At 39.9% G+C, this 23,199-nt stretch overlaps 1 protein-coding gene across 1 annotated transcript in view; it reads left to right on the forward strand.

The window, feature by feature from the left end:
- The window catches only part of SEC14L1 (SEC14 like lipid binding 1), a 41,953-nt gene that overhangs the window by 9,815 nt on the left and 8,939 nt on the right, over positions 1–23,199 (forward strand). Inside the window, exons 3-10 of the mRNA XM_055722092.1 lie at positions 14,730–14,879; positions 14,970–15,101; positions 16,577–16,705; positions 16,958–17,192; positions 17,907–18,016; positions 18,803–18,992; positions 21,927–22,015; positions 22,956–23,026. Of these exons, the coding sequence (XP_055578067.1) occupies positions 14,730–14,879; positions 14,970–15,101; positions 16,577–16,705; positions 16,958–17,192; positions 17,907–18,016; positions 18,803–18,992; positions 21,927–22,015; positions 22,956–23,026 (1,106 nt within the window). The remainder of the gene's footprint in view (positions 1–14,729; positions 14,880–14,969; positions 15,102–16,576; positions 16,706–16,957; positions 17,193–17,906; positions 18,017–18,802; positions 18,993–21,926; positions 22,016–22,955; positions 23,027–23,199) is intronic.

Consider the following 23,199-nt stretch of genomic DNA (forward strand, 5'->3'; position numbering starts at 1 on the left):
ATGTCTGTTTCTCTAGTGATGGTCAGGATGGCGATGTGTCATTTATATTTGTTTATGCCACCACAGAAGGGGAACAGTTAGTTTCCTGATGAGAGCACTTCCTTTCTCAAGTGCATTGTCTCTTCATTTAGTGTAAAATATGAATGCTATAGCTGTTAAGTCCAGTTCAGGAACATCAGTCAGCAGAATCCTTTCCAGAGGATGTTTTTTTTCTGGCTGTTTCATTCAGTGTGTAAATTATACTACTTAATTTGCAAAGCTCTCTCTTTGCTGTGCAATTCATTGGCCTGTGGATAAATTCTTCATTACTGAATTCAGGGCTCTATAAAATTACTTATTTCTATTGAAGTGTTTCATGGTCTGCATGGTGCAGCCACTGATATTGTAACAAACAGAATTTAAAGCAATTTCACTTGAACCTTGTTTGTTCTGTGTTGACTAAACTTGCTTTTGTTTGCCTTTCTTTGCTGTAAAGGAGGGTAAAGAACAAAGAACTGATTGTCTATAATCTATGATTTTAATTGCCTTTTAGGAAAGAAAGGAATCTTGGCTGTTCCTCTATTAATTGGCTTATCTTTTGAAGCTAGGTAGTATCTTTCTGTTTGTATTTTATTGGGGAACAGGGTTTGGGATGCAGAAGTTGTACCACCTTAACATACCAGTGATGCATCTAGCAGTGGTATTACCTGATTGAGTGCTTAATGATGTATTTGGATGTGGGAAAATGGATTGTGTTCTGTCTCTTAATGAGAACAGTGCTGATGCCCATCTAGCTAGTGTGCTATGTATCTGGCAGTGGCCAAGGGCAGTATCTGCCTCCAGGGAAGAGGATAAGAATGATAACACCATACTGTAACACTCTCGGGATACTCATCCTACAGTGATGTGTCTTGACAGCCCTTCTGGTCCAGAATGTGCCCGTTGTCTATAATAGCACCGCATGCACTTACTTTCTTGTGCCTGCCCAATTCCGTTCTGGAGCCAAGCAAACTCTTATCGTGACACCCTCCAGCAGGAGTTTGTGCTTCATGACACGCTCTGTCAAAAGATGTATCCTTTATGTAGAGCCTGGCTCCTGCTCGCTCAGCTTCACACCACCTGCTTCTTGTGTTGGAAGAGGCATTCAGACTCTGCTCACATTCTTCATGCTGCTTGCCATTTTAGATCTGTAAGATATCTCCCTCAGTTTTTAAATCAGTCTTTTTCATGGAGGCTTAGTCAGTTTAATAGTTTATGGTTCCATAGGAACATAGGAACCACTGTTAATCTTCCACCATCAATTTCTAGCCTTTTTGAGACTCTCCTGATAAATCAGACATGTATGTAAGGTTAAGATTTTTTTTTTGGTAAATGTTACATGTAACTTCCTAGCTTAAGAGGTAAATTGTCTGCAGGCCCCAGATCCTATCATGCTGTGTTTTGATGATATTCCATTGATATTAGTGAATGGTCAAGATGTAATTGATGTGCTTAAAATTTAATTGGTTTGCTTAATGGAGTACAGCTGCTGTCTGTGGAAGCTGGTGTTTTGCTGGTCCAAAAGCCAAACTGAGACCTTTACGATTGAGCCATGCTACTTACTTTGAATTATGCCCTTTTGGCAGAGCTTTCTTTACTGTACTGATTATACTGTTGGTAGAGTGAAATCACTCTTACAGTGCTTGTTGGAGGCCAGGTGCCTCTGGGCCAAATGAAAACCTGGTGGGTGCAGTTTGAGACAATGAAGTCAAACCTGTTTCACTGAACCTCCATGGCAGGGGTGATCTAGATGGAGATCAGGAGACCGTTTCTTGTGGTACTAGAGTCTTTGACCTTTCAGGCAATGGTTTAATGACAAATTCTGAGGCTACGCCGACTGTAGCTATAGTCATCCTTTCTTTCCCCACTCCTAACTTAGTTTTTGTCGACACAGTAATAATTTTATTTAAACTACTGTAATATCTTCCAGATGTTAAACATGTTTTAACAGACCTGCTTATTTAAAGTGTCTGTGATTCTAAGACCAAAAAAGTGACAAATACCAGTTGTAGGACTTGTAAAAGTGAGACTTAAGCATGGAACAGTAGAGCAGTAAGGAATATTTAACTATTCCAAAAATAGATCCTCAGTGGACATAGTAGGATTGCAGCTGAATTTTAAAGTAAAACTGGCTGCAGAAGAACCAGACCTGCAGTTTTGTTCACTGGAAAGGAATGGAGAACCTAAGTACCAAATTCTGCTTTCAGTGTGACAGTATCCTGTGCACTTGAGATGCCTGTTAGCAATGCAGAACATAGTTGTCACTGTTCAGCTGCTATAAGACAAGTAATGGTTATTTACAAGCAATGGGAAGGCAACCTTTATGGTTTATAGTCATTCTGATATGCGTATCTTAAATTTCAATGAAAGATATGTTCCTGTGTTGTGTAAAGGTTTACGTATTGCCATTGTTGCAGAGAAATAGGAAGTGCTTGATAATAGCTCACATTCCTCAGTAATCAGGTCAGTCTCCAAGCATTTAAGCTTTCACTGGCCTGTTGCCAGCCTTTACTGTGATGCTCTTTTGGAGGTCAGCCTCTTCTCCATAGTACTTTGACCTTGAGCCAAAACAGTCATGTCCTGTGCAATTGGGGTCAGAAGCCAAGCTTCCTATCCTAGAAACTATTGAAGTTGACTCTAATTGCAGGGCACGTTCTGTCAAACAAGGCACTGTGCTTAGAGCTATGCGGCTTCTGGGCCAGAACTGATTTCCATCTGTCTTGCTTGGAACATGGGCAGAGCAAACACTCATTTTCTCTGTAGAACATAGTTTTGCACATGTGCGTAATATATACAAGTTAAAGTGGAATTGCAAGTTAATCTGATATTGCTGTTGCCCCCACTGAGCCAGCTAAGCTCTGCATACACTGAGAAGCAACTTATAGCAGCATGGCTATAAATTCTGTCCTTGGTGTTCCACCTTCAACATAGACCAGAGCAATGTGAGTTGCTTTTTTTTTTTCCTAAGCAGCAATTTGATATTGGTCTTCCAGTCACAAGCCAGCCTAACCTGAGTGATCAGGCTTTCCTAGCTTACTCCAAAGGGAAGGAAGATTAGAATTATTTTATTTACATTCAGTATGTTTGCGATTCCCGTTCTTAATCTTTTTTTTTTTCCATGAGGGAGGCGTGTAACTTGCTCAACTCCTCTATTCTAGCTTCTCGTTTAGAGATTCATGTCTCAAGATTGTGCAGAGGTTGCAGTTGAAGTTAGCCTTGCTCACTCTTTAGCGCTGGAGTGGCGGTATGCTTTTGGCTCTTTTAGGCTCTCTGACCTTCTTGAAGGGAGGAAAAGAATTATTGATCCTCTTGTGGGTATCTGGAAGGCAAGCAGGTGTAACTCTATACTCTTACACTGGCTATCCACTTTCTCAAATCCCTGCCTGGTCATTCATTTGTTCTCTGAAGATGGACATTCATTCAGGCTCCCATGCAAGAATCAAATATTACACAGTTCCAGCTGTGCAAATTTATTTAAGCAAACCACAAATGACTTGTATCTCTTTTACAGAAACCACTCTTCCAATTAAAGTATTGTTGAGACATGCCTGTGGTCATTAAAGATCATCTTTTACAGATAAAAGGTGGAATGTTAGCCCTTGTCTTCAGGTCAAGTTCTTTATCCCAAAACTGTTTTGCCTCCTGAGTCAGTATACCTCTTGCCACCAGGAGTATGAATAAAGTTGCATTAAGTCATTGAAGAGTTTACTTTTTATCTGGAAGAAGATTGCATCTCTGCACATTACAAAATGGTTCTTGGGTGGTTAAGAGCCAGTGCTCTTCCAGTTTCATGACATGCAGCTGTATGCAACAATCAGGCCACTATCGTTTTGCTAGTAAAGCTTCCCTGTGCGATCACTCTTCTGAAATGAAAATGCCCAGCTATTGAATAATATCCATGAGGGAAGGGTACGCTGATGGGGATAAAGTAGTGATCTGTATAGAAAGAGCCTACGTGGGCAGCTTGACTGGTCACATCCCTTGTGAGAATAGAGGCTTCTCTGTCTGGCTATCCCTTCCAGTGCAGGAAAGCACAGGCTCTTTGCTTGGTCTGGTAAGTTGGTTGCCACAGTTGCATAACTCAATAGTGAATTACCAGTAAAATTCCACTTATGTGGAAGATTGCTTCATAGACTGCTTTGCATCTCCTGCTTTATTTATAAGGTCTAAATTATTTTAATGAAATATTAAAATAGTAAAGTAACATTATTCATGCTTGAAAACACTGGACAGCAAAGCTGAGATTCACTAGCTCGGTACCTTACATATTCATGTTCCAATACAGAGGAAGTTTGCTTCAGACCTTCCTGTCCCCTAGTAACTCCTTGATCCTCCTTTTTGCCTTTTCTTCTATCTCCTACCTTGCTTTTGGTTTTACACAGTCTTAAGAAAATATGGTGAGCTTTCTTTTAGTATAACTCAAACTTACCAAGAATGATTTATGAGTATGTGTTATCAAGTATTACCTTGGATAAGCTTAGAGTTGTACTGATACTTAGTTGTAGGTGCTATCTAAATAGAGCATCCTTTCAATAAGTTGCCTGTGAAATGCTTTTGATTTTTGGTTTGTATGCTAGTAGAAAATTGAGCACTTGGTTCACACATACATTCACAGGGAATGTAAGCTAAAATTCTGAAATGTGTGTGAACTTTTTAAATTACTACAAGGAAAATGGACTACTTTTTCCCAGAAATTGTTACTATCTTCTTGACGTTGCTTGATGTTGTCTATAACTTTTAATAGCAGTAGAAGATAATTAGTTCTAAATCCTGTTAATGAAAGTGACACTAATGCATAATCCTATCTGGTCAATGCATACTTAGCATGAATTTCTCCAGAATACTCTCTGCAACAGCTGCTTTGAGGTGTACTTGTTGCAAACAGTATCCTGTGATTGACAGCTCAGATAATATCCCAAAGTGCATGTAGTTCAGGGTGGTGATTTGTGTAGTAATTTTGATGTCTGTAGGACTCTTGATGGCATCCCTGCATGGTGGCATCAAGGGAAAGAAGTTTAAGCACAAGCAAGGCAAACTGATTTTTGAAACTGGTACTGAAGTTTTAGTGTATGCTGTAGATGCTGTGAGGAAACAGATTGAAGATCTGTCCAGTTTAAGTGACTGCTTTTACAAACGACCTGGATGAACAGTGCGCTTGCTAAGTTTTCAGTGGTGGGCTTGGCAGTGCTGGGTTAATGGTTGCACTTGATCATCGTAAAGGTCTTTTCCAACCTAAATGATTCTATGATTCTGATTTGGGAGTGCATTACACCTCACAGGGACCCAAAGCTAAAGAACTAGCCTGCAGGGTAGCTAGGGCTCTTTATGCGTTTAGTCTATATTTGGAATGTACTTAAAGCAATAGTCATCAACACTGTAACCATGGAAATGCTGCCTGAACTAAAGAGATGAACAAAAACGCCAGTATTTGTGTGTTTGTGCTATTACATTCACATAAGTGCTTTGTAGCAGTGTTACCACATGAATGGTCCTGTTGTCAGAAATCCAGGGTGGTGTGTGATGTGCTGTATAAGCAGCACTTTGGCTGCAAGATATTGAGTGTACAGTTATGTTTATAATACAGTTTCAGTGGTATTTCATGATTTTTGTGATTGGCAGCGTGTATAAACTATTGCTGTGCCTAAAATCTGACATGAAGCTAGCTGTGCCTTTTATACTGCATAAGACTTCAAAGAGATTAAATAGGTGTGAAGAAGCCTGGACTCTGTATGTGGGCCTGGAGATAAGCATTGATGCTTCCCCTTAGGTGTGATGGGGCTTTGTTCCTTGTCAAAAGCCACAGGGTCTCTGTTCTGAAAGGTGGTTTTGCTTCCCCTGTGTACATCCCATACGTGTTGGGGGTGACTGGTGGTTGCGCGCTGTTTGCAGTGATGGTGATCCAGAAGCAAACACAAAAAATTCTCTAAATTTTTATGACCTCAGAGTAACTTATTTGAAACAGCACAAGAATAGCTTCTCTGCTGTTTCCTGACTCCACAGAGATTTTAAATTTATTGAATCAAAGTCCTTCATACAACATTACGAAGTAGCTATTGAATGCCAGTTGAATCTGTATACTGGGTTATTTTGTTGTGGGCAGTGTCCTCGTTGCTTTCAGCCACGTTCTGTTTCAGGAATTGGCAGAATGGATGTGAAGGTCAGAAGCTTTCTCACTGTGTTGCTAGGATTTGAGCAGCAAATTACTGTGCCTGCTTTGCATGTGGCATGCCTGTTAACCTCTTTGGTAGAACAAATAGGTATTGTTTATTCTGTGGTGAGATCCACAAGATGACTTTAACAGGTTTTCATTAGCTCTGTTCATACCATCTAGGAGTAGGGTATATTTGAAATGTGCAAGAAATATAACTGGGTACTTCAAAGTACTGTCGACTTCTGATACAGCTGAATGTAGGAACAGACAGAACAGTCTTGCTCTCTTACTCATACAAAGTATTGAAGCCTAAGGCTTTATATAGTTAACGGGTGAATTTAAATGTATTGGAATAAATCTCTTCTCATTGTCCCTCTTTCTGTGTGGACATTGGCAAGGTATGAGTGGGTCACTCATAGCAGTGTGGAGTCTGAAATCCTTTTCAATGAAACCTGATCAGATCAAGAGGACTGCTTTAAACAAGCAGGAGCATCAAAAGAAGACAAGGAGTAGGGATTAAGCTCTTTGTACACCTAATAAAAACTTCCGCGCAGAACTCTTGAGTGACAGAGGAGCTGTCAGTGGCAAGAATTTAATGGTTTTGGTGAATGCCAGGGAAAGAAAAGTTTTCTTGCCTGCCTATGTTTATAGTTGGTTTCATTTCCCTCAACTCCTGGTTTCCGGGGGAGTTTCTCAGGAATTTCATTTCCATTCTACAAAAGGAGAGGTGAGCTGAGAAAGCTCAATTTACTGGCTTGACTAGCTTTCAAATGGTTTTCTAGAGACAAGGATACTGTAAACAGCAAGTCATCTTAGCACTTCATACTCTAACAAGATCAAGTGAAGCCCTGGTGATGTTAATGAAGTGGTTTCTCTAGTGACCTTCAGCGTTGGTGAGGTTGTCTGGGCTGTTAGACCATAGGTTGTCTAACAACTGTGGGTAGGGAATGCTTTGAGACCTGTGCAGGATTCAATAATGTCTATATGGTTGTAACGGATTCGGTGTGTTATTCTCTTGAATAATCAGCTGGATCCTTGATCTTCTGAATGAGGTGTAGACCTGGGCTATAAATCTGACCACCACTTCAGTGCAATATCATACATATGGCATTATAAGAATCTGAATATCATACTGCAATAAGTTCTTGAGCCACTGCTAACTTTTCTTCCCAGATAATCTACCTGAAAGCTCTGTTCACCATACTGAAGAACATCCAAGGTTATTTTTCAAGCTTGCTTCTCTCACTGTTTGAGAAATTAATTGGCCTTCAATTACAATTCATGAACAGAATCTGTGCAGAGTAGATTCTTGTTAGTACTTGTCTCATAATTTGTGTAATAATGTGTTTGTGTGGTCTATATAAAAAAAACCAACCAAAAAAATTAGAACTTCAAAAAATGAAAAGTCGTCGTAGTTCAAGGATTTGCTGCATAATTATATAAAACTTTAACAGCCCCCTTTGTGAAAATTTTAGACAAACTGCATCATTGTGGCGCTTTAAAGCTGGGATGTATTCCCGCAAAGTAGAAGCAGTTGGGCCATTTTGGGCAATTGCTTGGAAATGCTTTACTTTAGTAGACTGTGTGAATAGTGCAAGTACTGCTTGTTGCCAGTGCTATAAGCTTGTGCTCTTAATACACTAATGATTATTTCATCAGAAAGTCTTAGGTGAGTAGTACTTTTTACACTTGCATAGTAAAAAAGAACTTTTTTGCCTCTAAGATGAAGCAGGATGCTTGTCTTATTGATACTGATTTGTCTTACTGATTTTTCTGTGTAACTTATAGAAGGTTTATTTATTCGGTCTTCGGTATATGTAATGGTCATCATTAATACCTGAGGCCAAATTTCATCTTGTACCAGGGAGCAGAGTGTAAAGGCAATGTATCTTGTTCCTGACTTGTGCCACAACAGAGTAAAATGCTTTTGGACTGGTAACAGAAGGAGGGTAGGAGAGGGACAAAGTAAAACAAGATCAGGATGCAGTTGCCAGTGTAGTAGAGTATGATGGGGAGAAAGAGTTGTTGTGCGATTATTTTTTTTTTTATTTTTTTTTGCCTGTACTTTAGGGTAAGGGGCTACTCGCATTTGCCAGGTGAATGTCAGTAAGATCCCATTTTAAGAGATTTACCGGCATACACCCCACCACACAATGCAGCTGTCCCCTCAGAGCCATCTGCATGGCTGTCGGATTGAATGTTCTGCCAGTTCTTCTCTACTATTCATACCCTCCTGAAGTACAGCTCAGTTTGTAAAGGCTGGATTTTCCTCTTCAGTGAAACTCTGCTCTTCATAGAGTGGAAGGGGTTTTCCTGTTCCAAAATTAAAGTATTAAAATGAAGGTGTATTCAAATGCATGGCACCAGGATTTAGTTTTTTTAACAAAAGATGGAACACGGAGCCTTCCTTTTTAATAGATGCTCGCTGCCTACTTAATTTGTCTTGTTTCTTAAAATCTTTGAAGTGGCTCTCATTCAGGTGAAGGATTGTAATTTTTTAAAACAGAAGGAAGGCATCCACACAACGTATTACCTGATGTACCTTCTGGTTGCTTAAATCCAGTTCAGTGATTAAGTTGTTACACAAACGTCTTTTGTTGGTCATGCTGTGATAGGCAGCAAGTTAACAACCACTGGTGAATCTTGCTGGAAAAGCTTTGGAGGAGCATATTGTGTTCTAGTTCTAATTCCAACCTTTTAAACACCTTTTAAAAGTAGAAATTGCAATGGAACCTTAAACTGTCTTTTTTTCCCCTTTTAAAATAAGTCATAGTGTTCTCTGCACTGTTAGGAATTGTAGTAGGGAAGGTCTCTTGCATCTAATACCCACTTTTACAAATACCGGTTGTGCAGTGGGTTATCATCCCAGTACTTTGAAAATTGGACTAGTCATATCTTGATAGCATAGACCAGGCCAAGATGTACAGACAAGTCAAAAATAAGGTGGTTTAAACTACCTCATATTTGTCAAGGACTAGAAGCATGGGTATAGAAAATTTGTGTCAGGTGATACACAGCCATAGGTCTGAACCTGCCCGGTCAGTGCTGGGTGGCCGTCTGTGGTGCCTACCAGCCTCGCGGGTAGTCCTGTGTAACTACAGCTGCCTCGGTCTTTTCCAGAGAGACAGCTCTCCGTACTGAGGCACTGCCAAGCAGCCTTTGTCTCCCAGCAATAAGAAAATAACTTCTCTCTTTGTAAATGAGAACATTTAATGAAGTGAAAACGCAGCGAAGAAAAAACCACTTAAGCCTGTTTTGAACAGGGCTGCTGTGGAGAGCCATATTGATGGGGGAGGGTAACTGCAAAAAAGCAAAGTTTAACTGTGCTGCTTGCAGGGCAGCTGGGGTCTGGCTTGTAGCAGTGAGGGTGTCCTGTCACAGACTGCTTGTCCTTCCCCAACAGGCTTCACAGGGATGCTCCTTTCCGAAGAGCTGCCTACCTGTACATTAAAGATGTTTTTTCTTTCCCACGCTGCAGTCCAGTTTACATGGCTACCTTACCAAAAAACTATTTCTAGAGCTCTTTGAGGTATATCCGCTCTGACCATCTGTTTTCTTCAACACACCACACACACACACCCCCCGAGCTTATCACTAACACGTGAACTGGCATCCATGAGGCACACTGGCACTGAGATAGCATGCTTCTTTGTAGGCGTATAATGTTTTTTTAACACATGTATGTATTATAAAGAGAATAGAAAAGAGCTATGAACAGCAGTTTAGGGGGGATGAGAAGATATTTTCTGCTTTGTGAGAGTCACTCCAGAATTGTCTTTCCAAACGCAGCTGCCAAGAATTTGAAACCTCTTGGTTGGCCTCCCATGAGTCGATGTTTTTCCTATTGATCTACAGTGCTCTAATGCAGGGGGAGGAAGGGGATGTAGCGATACGCTGGGATGATCGAGCTGCTGGAATGCAGCCTGTCATGCTAGGGCAGCACCCTGCTTGAGTGACCCTTCTTGTTCCTTCTGTGTTCATGAGTAATTCAGAAATTCCACATACTGGAAGTGAGTAGGAAAGCATGGTGGCTGGTGGGATGCACTTGCAGATTAGTACCCAAACATGGTCAGGTATTGCAGGCAGAAATTAAAGTTTGTATGTGGCACACAAAGTGCAGTGGACTAGATTTCATTGGCAGGATGAATCTCTTCATGTGTTTTCTTGCGGTGCCCTTGGAGAACATTGTGCTATCCTTAGAAGGTTACTGTTCTAGCAATTCTGAACAGAAAACATAAAGAAATGAACCAGCTTGTTTCATGCAATTAAGCTATTAAGAAAGCATTCAATATGCTTCACTTTCTGAATGGTGACTGAAATTCCTACTTACTTCACCAGGTTGGAAGTTCTGTTTGGAGAATTCAGCTACTATAACAGCATAGTGTAAGATCACTTGCAAGTTTTTTCCAATCTTTTTTCCTTTTTTTTAAGTATAGAAGTTAGTTTTGAGTCATCTAATGGAAATACTGAACAATCCCTATCCTTTAAGGCAGGAGACTGGGAATACATTAATCTGGCCAGAGAAGCTGAGTAATTTATTTGCATAAATGACTGACTTTCCCCACTGAGGAGTGAGCACATACCTATTATCAAGGTATTTTATTAGCCCTAGGCATGGTTTGAGAAGCAAAAAGCCAGAACAGTCTTTAGTCCTCTAGAAAATTGTGTTGGGGTCATACCTACGTGCTATTCTGGAGGTGGTATTTTTTTAAAGGATCCTGTTACTGCTGATATTAAAATCCTAAAATCTAAGGGCAGCAGCAGCAAGTGTAATTCCCTCAGGTATGGAAAATTACTGCAGTGGGTTTAAAATAGTGTCCCTTTTGAATTGCTTTCATGTCTTTAAACACAGCTGAAATACTAGCAAAGATAAAAGTAAAATAAATCCTGTTATTTTGACTCTAGTCTGAACATGAGTTGCTAAGGGAAGCAGTTGGAAAAGAAGCTTTAATACAGTGCTATTTTGGTCGAAATTACGCTTGTCAGTGTTCTTACTGTTAACATGCATTAAGAAAGTTAAGGGTTTATATAATGAGCCCGTTAAATCTGAAGTTCAAGCTGCTTCACCATACTGTGTTTTTCTTGATGCACAATGCCAGCTTCTAATATATCGGAGTACACAAATGTTCCAGAGGCTGGTGAGAAATTGTAAAAGTACATTATTAGGGAACAACAGAATTGCAGGCTTAAAATCTTTTTTTGAAAGATCTGTACATAAATGTCTCTTAGCCAAAGAGGCATTGCAGCTTTTCATGTCAAGCCCAGCACCAATTGTAGAGATTTTGAGGATGAGCACGCCTGTGCTTTTTACTTGTTACTTATCAGAATCTTCACACACTGTATTTTTAAATGTGACAAAAGAAAATGGTAAAATTAAGTAATGTCCTTGCAACATCTTTCTTACGATGCATTTAGTCCTACAGCAAGAGCATTTCAGTCTTGCATCGAGCCCATCAGGATTATTGCAGCTGCTTTGCTTTTAAGGAACTAATTGTCTTTTGTGATTGTATCTGTGCAGTAAAATTGAAATCTTGAGACAAAGGTGTGTAATAGCTAATGATTTTATTTGTAAAGAGACACCTATCATGCAGGAAAAATGTGTAGATTTTCTAATATACTCTGCTTTATCAGACTGCTAAAGGAATATTGAATAATGCAGTTCAGCTATTTCCGATCTGCAAAGCTGGACTGGAGACAAAAGTTCTGGTTCAAAACACCTTGTAACGCAACAAAATCCATTCAATTCTATTATTAGAAAAGAAAGTAGCGCTTGATCTTTCTTTAATATTTTCATGCTCTTGTAATAGCTCCAGTCTTGGTGATGCATGTGCTGTGTTGTACCACAAATTACGGGTTTTTATCCTGTGCTGCTTTGGCCCATGGCGAAGCGAGATCTTCGCGTCCTATAGCCTTTAGCAGCTTTTACCTGCCTGCTCAGCAGTGTGGAAGAGAACTGTTTGCCCCATGTGGAAGGCATGGCTATGCTTAAATTGGATGGAATATTTTGATGTGGCTACAGTTTACTATAATCACTTTATCTTCAAACAAGGCTGTGCTGAGAAATGATGCATTACAAGAACGTATTGGCAATGGTACATATAGAAATAAAACCAGCCTAATTTAAGATCCCAATAAAACTGACTCTGAACAGTTTTCAATACTCTATGTGCCTGTTCTTTAGGGAGAAAGAATCCTGTGTCGCTGTTAATCTCTTTGAAACCTTCAAGTGCTTTATTGCTGTAAGCATTGAGCTTGCCAACTTCTGGCAGATAATTATTTTGTTCTCTTCCAAATTGAACGCATTCAATTCAGTCTTCCAATTCAGAACAACAAATTCTTCTTGGCCACTTTTTTTGCTCACAGTTCAGTAAACACTTATGAGCAGGTAATGTTGTAATTTGCAAGTGTTACAGGGCAAATGGGAAGCATTCTGAGGACTAAGATGAGAAATGTCTCAATATGTGCAACGAAGGAGACTTGCAAAGGCCTGGCATAGAGGAGGCTACTCAGATGGGGAAAATTCATTGTGATCCAAAAGTAAAAATATCTTGAAAACCGTGAGAAAAACGTTAGATGTCTACTTCCCTTCTCTCCTGTCTAGAAAATAGTTGTTCTAACATAAGATCCTGAAATAAAATAAAAGCTATAAATGAAGAAACCTGAAAACCAGAAGTACTTCTCAATTCTGCTGCTTCTGGACATTTTTTTTTCTTCCTGACTTAGGACAACGTTTAACTACAGTCAATGTAGTTAAAATAAGGATTAATATAGAGGCAATGCTGAGCCTTATTCAGGGAAAGGGCTGAGATATTCTTGGGCAACTGTAAAATGTACAGCCTTCTGTCTAGAACAAGAGCCTCATAAAAGAAATAAGAAACCTCTTATACCATATTAATAGGACCCCTCCTCCCATTCTTTTGGAGCTGTGACAGATTTTTTTCCGCACTGCTTGCTATTGTGCTACAACACTAATGCTCTGTCAATTCTATTGTGCACACATCTCTGAACCCAGAAATTATTTCTATTCTTAATTTAAACAAAACCAGCTGTGCACAGATGAAAAATCTGAAAGTGTGTGTACTCACTGGTTGTACTTCTAGTATGTTACAGAGGAGCTTTATGAACTCAGGACAACTGTGCTGCAAAAACGGTTAAAAATATGCACAAGGGCAAAAAACCTGACACTGTTTTTTAGTGCATTGCAGCATTGTCACCATAATACTGCATTCAAACTGTTTGAACACTGGTAACAAACTGAGTATTTTAATTCTTGTAAGGGGAGGACTGAGACTTCTCTTCCAGAGCCATTCTTGCATACTTTCAGCAGCTGCTGCTTATTTTCTTCCACACCCTCTCCCTGTTGGTGCTGTTACTCTGCTACAACCCAGCTATATTCAGAGCAGTTAAAATCATCTGAAAGGACAGAGTGGATATTTTAGCTTTTTTAAAGAATTGTTTCATGTTCTAGTCTCAGATTTGATTTGTGTTACTGAAGTTTCCTTCTGCATTGGAACACCTGCAAATGCTACCTTTTCATCAAAGCCAACTAGGTTCTGAGAATAGCAAAAATGAAAGAATTCTGAATGTGGAAAGAAAGCTAAAAGAATTAGTTAGTTTCCTGCTACCCTATGAGGAAGAAAGCCACAGAAAAGTGGAGGTATACTGGTGACTGTGAAAGAAAAGGAAAGAAAAAAACAAGTTGTGTTTGTATTTTCCAGCCACAGTGGTTCTAAAAATAAAATTCAACAGGTTTACTAGTGGGGATATCTCTTATTTTCCTCTTACCTGTTTTACTGATCCCAGATTACCTGCCTTTTCTGAGTGTGTCTGACTTAATAGTCTTCTGCGTGTGTGTCAGGTATTTAAGAGATTAACTATTTACATATTCTTTAACCAGAATCAAAGCTAGTGCTAGCTCTGCATTCTTGCAAAAAGTTTATTTTCAGAAGTATGAAATGGCCTCAGAATATTGGAAAGACTTACTGTATGTTGTTGGACAGAACTGTAAGCTGATAAACTGTGCAGTGAAATCACTATGAATATTCTGTGCACAAGGAGCTCGAGAGCTCTGTTAGCTTAAGAAATAGGTTTTGAAATGTTTTTATTAGACCTTTGGGAGCTGTAATGGAAAACCCTCTAGACAGCTTGGAGAAACACCGATAATTAGCATGTGGGTTTTTTTAATCCAACACGTAATTGTTTTGTCTTGTGGTATTTTAGAACTAGAGGGTCTTATTTTCCTTTTACTGCTGACAAGAGGGTTGTCATTGTAGATAATGACCAGTTTCCTTTTTGGAGGGAGGGAAGATATGGGGTATTTCATGTGTTTTAAAAATTGTTTTACCTGGAAAGGGCTATATTAGGAACATATTAATGGATTCTTTGGAATGCACTGTGGCTTTTTTCAGCTATACTCTGGACTCCAGGAAGGCTCAGTCCCTTCTACAAATGGTATGAAGGGTGCTGTGCCCTCCATATGCTGGTGATGTAAATGAAGGAACCCTATGCACACCCTCGGGAATTAATTGTGGTGACAGTTTTTCTTTTTTTATCTTTATAGGCATATGAAAGAAGGTTTCCTACATGCCCTCTGATCCCTATGTTTGTGGCCAGTGACACTGTAAATGAATACAAGAGTGAGGATGACGCTATCCACGTGATTGAACGGCGCTGTAAGCTGGATATAGATGCACCACGGCTATTGAAAAAGGTGATTAGGTCTAAAGTGCCTGTTTTATACTTTTGGATATCCTTTCACATGAATATTGTATCTTAACGGAGTTTATGTAATCTTCCTCAGATTGCAGGAGTGGATTATGTCTACTTTGTCCAGAAGAATTCTTTGAACAGACGAGAAAGGACTTTGCATATAGAAGCCTACAATGAAACCTTCTCTAATAGAGTCATTATTAATGAACACTGCTGTTATACAGTGAGTAACAGGCTCTTGGTGGTGCTACAGATGGAGCTAAGTTAGTGTTCAGATTTCAGGAGTCACAGAAGTTGGGTTGTTCTTGGCTTTTGCCTTGCAAGAAAAAAAACAACACTCCGCCATGAGTGATAATTGTTGTTTGTGTTAAATGTAACACACTTGCTTGAAGAACTGAAACAAGTTTGGCACCCTCTTGCTTGAGCATCTTCTCAGAGAGCAGAACACAACATAATTTTTTGTTTGACAGCTCTGTTTAGGCAAATCTGTGGTCTGTAATAGCAGTGTGGGACTTGGTGAGGCTTATGATACCCTGACAGAACTGTTAAAGGGGAGTTCAGCGTAGCTTATTTGCCTTCTGCTCAGCTCAGACAAATGTTCAAGTCAGCTGTGTTTTAACCTAAGTCTTTCCATTGTTCTTGGTCTTCAGTGCAGGCATTTTCTGATACAGAGGAGTTTGGTGGCATGCTTGCTGCTATGCTCTGGTCATGTTGTTTTTTTTAATGGCTTTAGCCAATGCTCATAGGCTAAGACAGCATACACATGTAGCAGTAAAATTTCAAATCGATGTTAAAGGTCAGATCAAAGCTAGCCAATGTAACCTATTTTATTTGTATCATAGCATTCTTTTTACATGCAGGTGATAACATTTTCTGTTGTGTACAGAATCATGGTTAAAAGGTCAGTGGATTTCAAACCTGCTTGACACTTACCTGATTTTTATATTTGTGCAGTTTTCAAGGCACATTTAAAAATACCTTTCCACCTGCAATTTTTCTGTGAAAGCTCTGTTTAAATGGGAAATGCTATACAGAAAAATGCATGTGGTTTATAAATAGTACAAAACATTTGTTGCTCTACTCGATCAAGAAATTAGTAGGTAAATAGAAAGCTAGAATTTTAATTCAAGAATAAATTGGTTTTAGAAGTTCATTCTTAATAATTTTATAAGTGAATTTATGAAAGGACAGGGAGATTCAACAGTAAGTCTGTTGAAAACATGTCTAGACTACAGTGCTTGGAAATGCTTATGCTATATTTGCTGCAGTCCTCAAGCTAGCTGGCCTTGGTCTATCAGTCTAACCTGCAGCAGCAGCAAGTTCATTGTGGAGTATTTTACCCCGTTCCACAGATACACTACAGTCACAGCCCGTATCTAGAATGAGGTACTGTTAATTGTATAAATGTGCTAGTCCTTTGGCTTTTGGCTAGTGCACCAGTATTTCTCCTCCCTCCCCTTGTTAAGCAAAATATGTGCTGTGCTAGCCGTGGGACGGTAGGAGGGCTTCTCAGCCTTTTTCTTCAGCGTAACCTTCTCTGAACCATGTTTTGCAAATGAAGAAAAAGACTGCAAATTCCACTTTAATGTTTTTGACTATGTGAATCTGTAAAACAGTCATTGCAAATGTTGTGAGGGGGGAAAAAGAACCCGCACTTAAGTGGGTAACTAAGCTGTGTGACCTCCTTTTAACTAACAGGTTCATCCTGACAATGAAGATTGGACCTGTTTTGAACAGTCAGCAAGTCTGGATATAAAATCTTTTTTTGGTTTTGAAAGCACAGTGGAAAAGATTGCAATGAAGCAATACACCAGCAATATTAAAAAGGTAAGCTTGCCGTCGTGAAGGAGGTGCCTGGCTCCAAGTTAGCAAAAGACAATGTAGTTGCTGCTAAGTAACAGGCTGCTCTGCTCAAAAAGCTTGACTGTTCACTCTAGCTTGGGGCAGCATGTGTGTGTAGGTCTGTGTTTTCAAATGGAATCTTTAGAGAGGTCTGGCCACTTAACGGGTTTTCAGCCCAATCCTTTCTGTGTCTAAATGGGTGGTCTCAGTAGCTGAAGCAAGTTTTTCTTTTTGAAGGGAAAAGAAATAATAGAGTACTACCTGAAGCAGCTGGAGGAAGAAGGAATAACTTTTGTTCCTCGCTGGACTCCTCCTGTTGCATGTAAATTGGAGAGCAGTACGTCCCACACAAGACGACCAGTTTCACCTGCTATTAATATACCAGACTCTGCCACAAAGGAGGGCTTGAACAATAAGGAGATCCTCAACACCTCAAGCAGCCCCTCGGAGCCCACAGCAGGAACGCCTGATGGTATGGTGGTTTGACTTGTTTTAGTGGGATTCTTTGCATTGTAGAAGCTTTCAGCACTGTGCTGCTTCTCATGGGTAGCTGAAAATTTTCACATTGGCTCTTCATTTGATAACACACAATGTTAAAGTGCAGGCTTGCGATGCAGTAATGTGGGATAGCCTGGATGGCTGTTACAGGCTGATGTTTTTAGTAAATGAAGATCAGATAGGAGTGGAAAAACTTTTCACTTTGTTCATTAGGTTGCAAATGAATGGCCTACTTCTTGCCCTGAAATTCAGGGATGGGTATAACTGTAGGAATAATAGGGAGGAAAGGGATGAAGCTTCCCTGGATGCAGTCGTCTTTTGTGTCTTCCCCTGTTAGCAAGGGAATTTAGGAAAATTCTTGCACTGGGACATTTAGATCAAAGCTTCTCTAAGTATTTCCAGAAGAAGCAAGCCCTATGGTGCTGTGGATTGACAAATCTGAGTATACTGGCAAAATGTTTTTATAAATGTGCCTGTCTACTCCTCTCTCAGTTGCAGAAGGAAAATCTTGGTTAACCATTAAGATGGCTGTGTATGTTACCTTGCTCATCTTGTCATTCATTCAATTCTGACTGTACAGAACATAGAGCAGCTGCTTCTCTGCTTCAGATATCGGTATAGATGATCACTTGCTACTTTGACTAGATCAGTTGAGGACCACTGTAATCACATGTACATCTCCTTTTAGACAAGCTAGATGCAGACTACATCAAGCGGTATCTGGGTGACTTGACACCAATGCAGGAAAGCTGCCTCATTCGACTGAGGCAATGGCTGCAGGAGACACACAAAGGCAAAGTAAGTTACTGTTGGTCTCTTGTGACTCTGTCTTGGAATGTGTATTATACAAGGTGTACCTGGTGAAACATCATGCCACACCTTCTGTGGCAAATGGTTCCTGTTAAGTGGCCCTCCATGACCAAAACCTAATTTAAGTCTGTACAGTGGCAACAGAAGTAGTTCATTGTGACTGTCTAGCTGACTTTGCCAGCTGAGGTGTTTAAATGATTAGCATGACTGGCTTTCAGAATGTCAGTAAACAAGCACAGGGAAATAACACTGTTTTTTATAAGTCTGCCTGGTTCTACAATAACCTTACTTTTACATCTGTTTTGGTGGAACATTGTATTCTCAAATTTATGTCCCTAAGTGCAGTACTGAAAGGGAAGCAATGTGGCTAGTTAAATCACTGATAGCAAGGCTGGGGTTTTGCAGTGGCTTGTGATTTGCATGTATGTCTCTGCTTCCTCTTACTTAGCAGTGAAATACAGTCTGCGTTTCATCCTTAGATTCATTTAAATTGGACCGACTTAGCATGGCCATACAGATGTGAATGATTACATTACAGTTCATGAAATGTGTATCCCATATATGAAGGTAGCTGCAGTACCTGACAGGGCTGATGGTTTTGTTGTAAACAGACTGATCTGCTTGAGTAACTTCCAGTGTGACGTACATCCTCTTGCATGGGTTCAGAGCTATGTGTTTTCCAGCTTCCTTTGGTTTTTTAGTTCTTGTTTCAAACTTTGAATACAAAATGTTTAGGGTTTGGGTGGTTGTTTGTTTGTTTTTTTTTTTTAATAGATCCCAAAGGATGAGCACATTTTAAGATTCCTGCGTGCCCGGGACTTCAACATTGATAAAGCAAGAGAGATCCTTTGCCAATCACTGACCTGGCGTAAGCAGCACCAGGTAGACTATATTCTAGATACCTGGAACCCTCCTCAAGTACTCCAAGATTACTATGCAGGAGGCTGGCATCACCATGACAAAGGTATGCTCTGTAGGGTGGATATTGAATGGCCTTTTTATGTTCTGAATTAGAAGTGATAATTGTTCTTCTGTTAACTAGAGATGACTGGAAAAATGGCTAGAACTTCTCAGTTACGTCCTAAATGCATTTAAATGGATGTTGCCAGCCTCTGAGTTGGTGGAGGCAGACTTCTACGTCCTAATCTTTCTGGCTACCACTGACTTAGTTAACTCTCTAAAGAGCTCTGCTTTGCCAGTAGCTCAAAAAAAGTTATTAATTGCACTTCTGTAGTGCTCCAAGATGCTTAGAAGGGTGTTATGCAAATGCTGAGTGTTCTTTCAGTGATTAAAAGATGTTTGTAAATAAGTATATCTTTCTAATCAATTTATTTCTGATGTTGTATATCTACTGATGGCATAAATAAATACTTAAGCTGATTGTAATGCCAGGTAAATGGGATGTTGCAAAAACATCAAATAGAGGAGGTTTATTTAAGCAGGGAAGAAGCTTTGGCTGAATTCCCTTTGTATGGTGTGCAACTGCTAGATCTTTAAAACACGGACAACTGTCTGACATGATCCCCTATCCCTCGGCTTGCTTTATCGTGCACTGATCTTGTTACTAATACGTAGGAATGAAATGTTTTGGAATTTGTTGCTTGAGGCAAGCTGGGCTCTCTAGATAAGGAAATGATCTCTTACCGTGAGCTATCTGTGTTCCGATTTAGTCTTTTCCCCACTAGGCACCATTGTTTCTGCTAGCTGTTCCTGTTACAAGAAGTGTATGAAATGGGACAGGATGCTGTCAGCAGTAGTGGCCAGGAGACAGGGAGGACACAGGAGAAATTTAATCACTGTAAAGCTGAAGAGCTTGAAGGGCTCTCCCCTGCTGCTTTGGGTTTGACAGGCCTCAAAATGAGAAAACTCAAAATGAGCATGTTTGTAGAGATTGTAGGGGAAAAAGACCTGTGAATAAGTTCTCCCTTTGTCTGTTCCTCGTCAGTCCTTTGCAAAGACTTCCTCTGTCAGTAGCACATAACTGGGTCCTGCCAGTGAGTAGAAAGGTACAGAATGCATCAAAGGGTTGTTTAATGTTTTTCTGAGCAATTCTTCAGTCTTGTGGTGAACTTTATGCCATCCCTCCTTTCCCCTCCATTTCCTTTGATCTCTTTTGCAGCATGCCCACCAGTAAAGCATGGGTTTGTCAATAATGGAAACGGAACTTCAAAACTGAGCAGTCCTCTGTAATTTAAAATTTTACAGTGGTAGGCTCTTTTTTTAAAACCTCTTTTCTAGTACTGCTCTTTTCCTCCTACATATGCTAAATGTGCCAACTTAAGCTGGTTGAATTCTGTATAGCTTTTAGTACTAAGGCAAAGGCAGCAGTGCTAATGAAGCATGTTGTCTAGAATGAGCTATTAGTGCAAAAGAATTAAAAGTTAGTATTTTAGCTTGCAATTAGCACATTTTTCTATACATCTGAGTGGCTTTTATTTTGGCAGGAATGCTTCAATCAAATGGGTTTTCAAATCATAAAGCTTTGATGGAATATGAGATATACAGTGATAATACAGCACTGTCAGCTGAGACTTTTCATCATGTGTCATTTGGGTGGACCAGGGTTAGTAAGCTATTAGTTTGGTTGTGGATGCGTGTGCATCTGTGAGGGAGGGAGACCTGCTATGAAGCTTAATAATACTTTTTGTTTAGTATTTAAAAAGCTAAGCAGTACATTCCAAGATAATTGTGTGCTGATGTTAAAATAACGTTTTCTTTTAGACCATCTGATAAAATAGAAAATACTGTGAACTTTCATGGGGAGTAGTGTCTTTGCCAAATAAATAACTTGCCTTGACTCTGCAGTTTCAGTTGTTTTGGTTAATAACATATCTTGACAGTTTCATTCCTTGTGTCCCAAAGGACTTGATGATAATTTGATACCTGTCTTAACAGTTGTTGGAGGGAAGTTTATGTAGAAAGCTCTTTTTTTCTTTTAATTTTGATTTTCTGTCCTAGCATATTCAGTTTTATATAAGTTGGTGATTCTGTAGCTTGTGTACCAGAATAGATGGAGCAAAGTTTAAGAAATGCATCACAGCTTTGGGAGGAGGTTGGAAGCTGTTTCAGACAACTAGCTGCTATTACGAAGAGCCAGAAATGCAAGCTTTAATTCTCAAATGCAGCTAACACAGTTGTTAAGCTTAGTGCCTCAGTATCCTGGACAGTATTGGGATGCCTCAGTATGCAGCAAGATGACTGAAAAGCAAGTCTTTGAATGCAGAGGGTTCATCTGATGCTGATCTCTGGAACAGAGTCTGTTCTCACCAGGCTTAACCTGCATAAGTGAGGCTGTGTGCCAGTTCTGCATAATATGTAATGACAGAGCTGGAAGGTGTGACTCCAGCAAATACTGCAGAAAGCAAGTCTCTGGGTTAACACTTTGTTTCACTAATTCCCAGAACTCCGTGTAGCTACTTTTCCAGAAGGGTGGTTGCAAGTTATCCAGAGCAGTATTGCATCATGTGTGCAGCAGGCTTACAGCCCTCATTGCAACTCTTCAGCTACGTTAATGGACTGAAGTTTTTCCTGCATCTTAGCTGTCCTGGAAGCTAATTATAATCCTCTGTCTTTAATCGTGTATACCAAAATCCTGTGTGTACTGACATACTTGTTGAAGTCCTTTGAACTTTCCTTGCAGATAGGTGAGCTATTTTTGCGTCAAGATGTCTCCATTAAACTTCAGCCGTTCATTTACAGGCAATCTTTCAGTGTAGCTGGACAAGGTGAAGTTTATGTTGCCATCTGCTCCAGGTTCTCCCTCTTCCAGCTGTACAACAGAGTTTGAACTGATCATGGCTTGTTTCCATTTGGATTTTTAGCAAAAAACTAGCTCACTTAAATTGTCTATTGCTGTAAAAATAAGTGTTATATTGACATATTTGTTCTCATTATTCAGATGGTCGCCCGCTGTATGTGCTGAGATTGGGACAGATGGATACCAAAGGCTTAGTGCGAGCGCTTGGGGAAGAGGCCTTGCTTCGCTACGTAAGTATTTTTGGAGCCAGCAAGCTGCTAACAATGTGATATTTCTCATTTAGAAATTTCTTCCTCTGCCAAAACATTCATCACTCTGGATATTTTGATATACTCTCTGGCCGTCTGTTTTTGGTTTGAATGCATCTGAAAGCTCCTGGTAGCTGATCTTCTGCATTCTTTCCAACTGCGAACTGATGGCGGAAAGGCGTAGTTCTCGGCAACTCCTGTAGTTATTGGTTAGCATTTTCACAGATTCTTCTGCAGTTGTGCAGTGCTTCAAACTTAAGTGTCTATGTTTCTACAGAAGAGAAAATGCCATGCTCAGACTTTAAGCCTGTACTCCAAGGATGAGAATAACTTTTTAGAGAAAAAGTACTTGTTTATAATTTTGCATTCCTAAAGGCATCACGTAAATGTGCTATTGTGAACCTACTCAGTTTCCATGCAGAAAGCTGGCAGAGTTCCAGATTTGCAATAGTGGGTTTTTGACTCCTAGTAATGATAGTCATGGCCCGCCCACTGGAAGCAGGGGCTGGATTTTACTTTTTCTCCTCCAGTGGCATTTCTAGGCACATAATAAATTTTGTTTGGCCTAGTTCTGTTTCAAGGTTATGGTCTGTGACTCAAAAAGGGGCTGTCATTTCTGAATAAATAGGAAATCAGTGCTTAAAAGGGCAGAAGTATAGGGAGACCTCTTGGCTGTATCACTCATGGGCCTCAGTTTTCAGGAGGCTCTTGTTTATATTTTTCTGCTTTTATGGAAAGGTATACTTATTTTTCAACAAGATCCACCAGTGGGGTACATGTAGTGATTTCTAGTTCATTCTGTGGAAAAGTTTATGCTGGTTTGAGCTTGTAGTTTTAATTAGTCTTAGGATATAAAGAATTTTTTCTTTGTCCCATCTACTGAGTTTAAGACTACCTTCTCTGAACGTGTTTTCTTATATAGGTTCTTTCAATAAATGAAGAAGGACTGAGGCGATGTGAGGAGAATACGAAAGTATTTGGCAGGCCAATAAGGTAACTTACAAGTGGATCTGCTCTTTGGAAATTACCTGGTTTCATGGGGGTGGGGTGGGGAACATCAGGCAAGGTGGTGCTGCTGAGCAAAGTTTATTAAATGTAACAAGGAGAGGGTAGGCGCTCTGGCATGCAGGTAAAAGCACAGTTACAGTTGACTGAAAGCCTCCCCA

This window comes from Falco cherrug, chromosome 1, assembly GCF_023634085.1.
Source record: "Falco cherrug isolate bFalChe1 chromosome 1, bFalChe1.pri, whole genome shotgun sequence".
NCBI classification, from domain to species: Eukaryota; Metazoa; Chordata; class Aves; order Falconiformes; family Falconidae; genus Falco; species Falco cherrug.